The 7242-nt window shown below is 30.0% G+C and overlaps 1 protein-coding gene across 1 annotated transcript; it reads left to right on the forward strand.

Moving 5' to 3' along the window:
- The first annotated feature begins 843 nt into the window (after positions 1 to 843).
- LOC114408172 (protein MICROTUBULE BINDING PROTEIN 2C-like) lies at positions 844 to 6928 on the forward strand. Its single transcript, XM_028371263.1, has 5 exons — positions 844 to 1103; positions 1257 to 1340; positions 3167 to 3391; positions 3932 to 4150; positions 6707 to 6928. Exons 1-5 carry the CDS (start codon positions 957 to 959, stop codon positions 6863 to 6865), a joined length of 834 nt encoding a protein of 277 aa, XP_028227064.1. The 5' UTR covers positions 844 to 956; the 3' UTR covers positions 6866 to 6928.
- Positions 6929 to 7242: the final 314 nt, after the last annotated feature.

The raw sequence follows: 7242 nt of genomic DNA on the forward strand, positions 1-7242 counted from the left end.
AATTTTTATTCTAAGATTTTAACATTATCATTTTCTTAGTTAAAAAAACCTCAAATTGCCACTTTTCAAATTGGGTTTTATTCATTGTTACATGGAGGTATTTATGATTTCTATTTCATATGTAATTAATTTTTCTCTCAACGCGACCGTTCACATTAAGAGCAAATTGGTATCTTATCTCCAATAGTGATTTCATTCTTAAGCGGAGAATCAAATCACAATCCTTAAATAAAAAACACAATTACCAAACTACTTGTGTCAACCAATTTATCTCACAAACTTCCTCGTAATTAGTAATTATTACCTATCACATACATTAAATTAATTTTGGAACATATAGGTGGCAGCATATATTAATGTTTAAAATTGATTTCTCAAACATTCACCCATGATTTAATGAAAAAAATTATTAAAATTAATTTAAATACATGTTTTATTGGTTAAATGATCAATTTCATTTTTTATCTTATTTTTTTATTAAGTTTAAACTTTCTTCTTTTTAAAACTTGAAGTCTAAATTATATTTTAAAAAAATTTAAATATCAAATTAAATTAAGTTTTTTATACCTAAAAAAATATGTTGTTTTTAAATTATTACGTAAAGATTTTTTTTTTTCAAATACTTATTTTGAAAAAAAATTAAATTCATTTTATTATCTGTCGTTAATTTTTGGTGATAATATACAAATGGCTATGAAAATTTTAATTAAATGTTAAATTTTTTAAAATAATTTAAAGATCAACTTGATAATTAATTCTTTCTTCATCCAAGTTGAATTGCCCGGCTAGTACATAGAAATGAAAACGAACCGTTTATTCATTCAAAGCGCATTTCGTTTTGGCTTGAGTTCCACTCCCTCTCGTTATCGCGCTTCTTTCTTCACTAAAACACAACCAACCGTCTCGTTTTCGTTCCAATTTTCATTTCAAACAAAAGGAGAGAAAACAAAAAAATAATGCACGAGAGGCAGCGTTTGGTGGATTCGGAAGAAAAACGTGATTTGTACGACCCGAATTCTCCGCTTTCTGAGAGAGACGCCGATTTAGATCGCGTCCTCTTCAATAACCTCGTCCAGATTGTCCCTCTCGTGCAGTCCTTCATCGTAAGTTTTTTTTTCCTATTCCCAACGCAAATGGCATTAATAGTGTGTTTATTTGGTTCCGCGTCCAAAACGCTCACAAGTGAGTGAAGTCGTTTTTTTTTTTGTTTTTCGCGGTGGGTTAACTGTTAACGTATGTTCGTTAAATTGGATTAGGATGGTGAAGGAAGAAGTTCATTCACGCGTCAGGGTTCCATGGTGTACACAAAGAGGCCTTCAAGAAAGTCTCGGTTGAAAAGAGTAAGAGCGCAACTCTCTCTCTAATTTGAACTCTGGTTCGATATATAAGCCTAGTGTCAATTATTATTGGAAGTATGCAGAATGCTTAAAGGCATCTACCTGATTCTAATGTGCTATGATCTTTGTTATTCATATTAACATTCTTGTGTTTGTGTGGTGATTGTTGTTGTGATTTTTGAGTGGTAGGCGTAATAGATATTTGACTACGGATGGAAATTTCAAGAGCTTTTTTTTATTGGTGTCTGAAGTTAGGATGGAATAAAATTAATCCTATTGGTTGGATCTTGGGAGTGAGAAAGTTGTATTATGTGTAGATCATGGTTTTAAATTACGTTGCGGTGAGTTAGAAAACGTTCACATTGCCGGCAATTGCGGGCAAATGTGGCTGATGCAGTCGTAATGCAATTGCGGAGTGTCAAAATACCTTAATGTTGCGGCTGCAATTCGGTTGCAGACCGCACAATTTAAAACCATGGTGTAAACTATTGTTACAAGGTGGGATTCGCTGCTACTTTTGCTTGATTCGGCTTAATTGGTATCTCATAATGGTGCTAGGCTGACTGGTCCGATAATCGTGGGTGATATTTTGGTAGTTATGGGGAGGAGTTGTAAGCATTTTTAAGTACTGCTAATCTCTGGGGTTTTATATTTTAGTTTCGTATATTTCTTGGTCGGTGGTTTTGTGAGTGAGATGATGTCGGTAGGGACACTGGTTGGGACCATGATAGTAGGATCTCGTTTGGAATTGGTTATTGTTTATTTATGTAAGCATTATTTTCTATGTGTATTTGACTTATGGTTCTGCTGGTGCCTTTTATCTATAAATACATGTTTTATTCAATGATAAAAAAAAATGGAACTAAATCTCTGCATATTTCTACCTAATCACATCGACTACTTGTCATTACTCATTAAATGTTAATTAACTATCAGGAGTATTAGCAACAAGCTCTTTAGTACTCCTTTTTATTGATTAAAATTTGTTAAAAATTACAATATAAGAAAAGAGATTCATTAAATAGAATATAAGACCCACAAAAATTTATAATTTTCAATAAATTTCAACCAATAAGAAATGTGTTAGTAACTATGTGTTAGAGAGTATGTTTTTAACATTTCTCTAACCATCAATTTAGTTCCTGAAAAACATTACTCTCTCTCTTAAATAGACCTTCCACTAATGAAATTATGTAAATAGTTTCTAAAGTATTGAATATCCATCAATTTAGTCTCCGAGTTGATATATTTTACTAACATCGAGGGACTAATTTGAAAAAAATTTCAGTACTCGATCTTGAGGGACTGTGTGACATGATTTCTAATACTTTAGGAATTAATTATATAATTTCATTACTTTAAGGTAAGAGTGATACTTCAAGGACCAAATTGATGGTTTATTATTAAATGTTTGTTACTTATGCATGTGTCAATAATAACAAATATATCGTCTTATTTGGTTTCAAGTTTATTGTGTGCACGGGTGTGTGTGGATGGGTTTGGTTTTTATCGTTACTTGTGACTATTACATCCGGAGATATTTCCTTTTTCTTACTCCTCAAATTATGTATTTTATATAGGACTAGCTGTCATTGTGGTGTGACTGTTAAATTTGCTCTGCTTAGAACGTTGTGAATTTATGATTGACTGATTTGACTTTCCTATTATCACCGTAGTGAACATTTCTCATACAGTGGTAGATAACATATTTATAAGGCAGGAGTGTTGGTCAATTTATTCCTGCCAAAAAGAGAAAGGATCATGGAGGAAAAGAACAAGTAGAAAAATGGTAGCAACTGTTCTGACACTGATGAATTTCTTTCTTTTAGAGGTTTGACACGAGAAAAGGACAGAAAGATGAGTCTGTCATATTGAAGGAGCAGGTGGAGGAGCTGCAAATGAAAATATTGGAGAAAGATGAACTTATAGAGTCATCAGAAAACACAAAAAAACAGATGAAAGCCCTTGAACAAAAACTTTATGAACTGAAACACCATGCTTCGGAAAAGGATTCTTTGCTTAAGTCTACAAAACGACAACTCTTTGATGTGAAGGTACTAATCTACTTATACTTTTTTCATACGTAATTTGGCATTAGTTGCAAAGTTATTTAGAATGTGATCTGTGTTGCAATCTTCGTGATACTTTTTCACTTAATACATACTCTTCATATGTCTCTGGAACATGATAGCCATGAGTTCATGACTGTTGATAGGTTCCAAAAGTTGGATCATAACATTCCGATGGATATATTAATCAGATGAGTGCACGTTGGAATGTTTCATAGTTTTACTTTTTCGTTTTGATTCTACTATTAGTATTATGTCTAGTATATTATGGTTAAGAATTTGGTGAATGTCACCATTGAAATTGTCATTATAGGTTTGTTTTTGACTTTGTGAAACTGTAATCCTTTAGATATCGAAAGTTCAAAATGCATCCAAATTCAAGTGTTGTGTTCATATCTTATACAGGTGTTTTGTTTTGTCCTATTTGGGCATATGATGGATAACGTAGGTGAGCAAAATGCTCATTTCTTGTGGCGTAAGTTTTGAAATTTCTCTTATTCTCACAACAATTATTGTGTTCCACAGTTTGAGCTTGCAGACAAACAAGCTGCTCTTGAAAAGATACATTGGGAAGCAATGACATCCAACAAGAAAGTGGAGAAATTGCAAGAAGAGCTAGATTCCATGCAAGGAGATATTTCATCATTTACATTGCTGCTTAATCGCTTGACAATATCTGACACCGCTGAGTACACTGATGATTATGATATTAAGCCATATGAGTTCAATCACCTGCGTAGTATAGTAAGTTTATTAACATTTTTCTTATGAGCACGCCCTGCATATTTTTGCACATTGCAGTATATGTGATAGGGAATATAGTCTTTGAGATTAAGTCACATTGTAGTATATTTTTGCACATGGCTAGTTAGTTAGGAGTAAAGATTAAGTCATTGAGAATAAAAGAAGGAAACACAATGGGGAAGGCATTTGAATTGTAATTAGAACTTGGGAGAGAATTGAATCTCTTGAAAAATCAGTAATCATCTTGTAACTAATTCTTTACCTAATATGGTCTATCACCCCAATGGTACTGAATCAGAATTAGGAAGTAACCAATAAAATTTCAATTTCTAACCGTAGAAAAGAGAGATATTTGAATGTTGTCTTGGATGGTACACACATGTATTTTATTTACAATGAGTAATTAGAGTACAATTATAGATACAAAGAGAATCAATCAAGATCCTAATTTACAATCACTGACATCTACAGATAAAATTTGTAAACATGTTATTCAACACTCTCCCGCAAGCTCGAGTATATGGGCTGATTTGTTTAAACTAAAAAATAATAATTTTTAAATAAGTGCTTTCTAAAAAAATGTTTTTCTAATAAATAGATATAATTTACTTCTCAAAATAAGCATAAAATAATTTTTTGGTTTAATTACTCATTTGGTCCTTATAGTTTTACGATTCATACCTTTTTACTCCTTTTGAAAGTGATTTTTTTTAATCTCTATAGTTTACATTTTAATTCTCTTTCGGTCCTTATAGTTTAAAAGTAATCTTTTTAGTCCTTATAATTTGTATTTTAATTCTCTTTTATTTCCTATAATTTGAAAGTGATGTTTTTAGTCCCTATAATTTGTATTTTAATTATCTTTTAGTACTTACTACAAAAAAATGTAAAATAATTAGTTACAAATTAGTTATAAATTATCAACTATTTTTTTTATTACAAATTATCTTGTTATAAATTAGTTGCGAATTACTTGCTAATATTTTTGTAGTATAGGTACTAAAATATTTTGATGGTAAAGATTAAAAGAGAACTAAAATACAAAGTATAGGTACTAAAAAGATCACTTTCAAACTATAGAGACTAAAAGAGAATTAAAATGCAAATTATAACGACTAAAAAAATCACTATAGAGACCTATAGGGACTAAAAGAGAATTAAAATGTAAACTATAGGGACTAAAAAAATCACTTTCAAACTATAGGAATTAAAAATGTACAAATCATGAAACTATAAGGACCAAATGAGTGATTAAATCTAACTTTTTTTAGCAGAAACAATTTAGAAAAGCACACTAAGAAAACAGAAAATTGTTTATTTTATTAAAATAATTACTTTTTTTTAAGAAATAAGTTTAAACAAACTCACCTATGTCATATGTAGGGTGATATGATTTAAAAAAGTTCAAGAAGAACTTTTTTCAAGAAATAAGTTCAAAAAAGTGTTTTTCTAATAAACAGATATGATTTACTTCTCAAAATAAGAAAAAAATAACTTTTTTTAAGCAGCAGTTTAGACAAACACACTAATAAAAATAAAAATTTATTTATTTTATTAAAATAATTACTTTTTCAAGAAATAAGTTTAAACAAACTTACCCTATATATATCATATGTGCTAAGCTTGTTACAAATATATTTAACACAAAAACCTCGAACAAATTTAGGGAATATATCAGCTAATTAATCACTTGAGTTAACAAAGTTAGTTGTGATTTCTCTATATAACACTTTTCTCTGACAAATGACAATTGATCTGGGTTTAGTCCTTTCATGAAAGACTGGATTTGATGCAATATGGTTGCATACAAGCTTTGTCTCATATATCTCCCTATTTTAGTTGTTAGAGTAGTTGTCTAAGTCATATAAGCTCACATGCAGTTGCTGCCGTAGTGCGATATTTACCTTTTGCACTGAATTTTGCAACAATGTTTTGCTTCTTGCTTCTTTTTAAAATTAGGTTTTCTGCAATAAGAACACAATGTCTTGAAGTGAATTGTCTATCTGGAGGTGATCTAGTCTAGTCAGCATTAAAGTAGCAAGTGATTTTTGTGTAGTCTTTGTCCTCATATAATAATCCATTACTTGGTGTGTGCTTTTATGTATAAGCGAATGTGTACCACAACATCTTAATGACTATCTAAGGACTATCTCAATGACTTAATTTAGTATGTCAAATAAGGATCAACATCTTAATGACTATCTAAGGACTATCTCAATTAATTTAGTATGTCAAATAAGGATCAACATCTTAATGACTATCTCATCACACTTCCATTTTATTAGAGTCCATAGTATGATTTTGTTTAGTACCAAATGTGATGTCACATCACACTTGCAACAAAAGTGATGTCAGGCTTGGTTACAGTGACATAATTTAGTTTGTCAAATAAGCGTCAACATCTTAATGACTATCTCATCATACTTGCATTTTATTAGAGTCCATAATATGATTATGTTTAGTATCATTCTTTTCAAAACATATTTATTAACCATCTAGAACTTAGTCCTTGATGTCTATTTTCTATGTAGTAAACATCCCAATTTGATTGAACAGGATGATTGGGACGAGATGGAAATGCAGAAAATGGAAGAAGCAAGAAAAACATATATCGCTGCCGTTGTTGCTGGAAAGGAAAAACAAGATGAAGAATCTATGGCTACTGTTGTCAATTCTAGGTTACAACTTGAGTCAATTCTTTTCAAACCAACATAAATTGAATTTGTAATTTTACTAGTCTATTGATCTATATAGATATGATAAAACCCATCCACTTATATTCTCACTTATCAAACAAGTTGATGAACTTATAAATTAATATTTATATTCAATTAATAAATTATGTAATTGATTAGACAATTTTTGCACTTATAGTTTTGACTCTATTAAATGGCAAATGATTGAATAAGTAATTTCACATAATTGATTACCTCTTGTTAAATAAACTTATTTAAATTTTTTATTTCATTTTCTAAAGTTTTAAAATTAATTGTTAATGATATTAAAGGAGTATATAAAAATTCATTTTAAAAAAATATAGATTTCAATTTTTAGAATTAATAAATGAAAATGTGAAATGAACACGATAAACA

This window comes from Glycine soja, chromosome 4 (assembly GCF_004193775.1).
Source record: "Glycine soja cultivar W05 chromosome 4, ASM419377v2, whole genome shotgun sequence".
In the NCBI taxonomy this organism is placed as follows: Eukaryota; Viridiplantae; Streptophyta; class Magnoliopsida; order Fabales; family Fabaceae; genus Glycine; species Glycine soja.

Bases quoted from the DNA above. Each gene is read 5' to 3' on its own strand.
- LOC114408172 (XM_028371263.1), top strand. From the start codon at position 957: ATGCACGAGAGGCAGCGTTTGGTGGATTCGGAAGAAAAACGTGATTTG. The intron at 1,104-1,256 runs GTAAGTTTTTTT...AAATTGGATTAG, and splicing joins CTCTCGTGCAGTCCTTCATC to GATGGTGAAGGAAGAAGTTC. The intron at 3,392-3,931 runs GTACTAATCTAC...TGTGTTCCACAG, and splicing joins GACAACTCTTTGATGTGAAG to TTTGAGCTTGCAGACAAACA.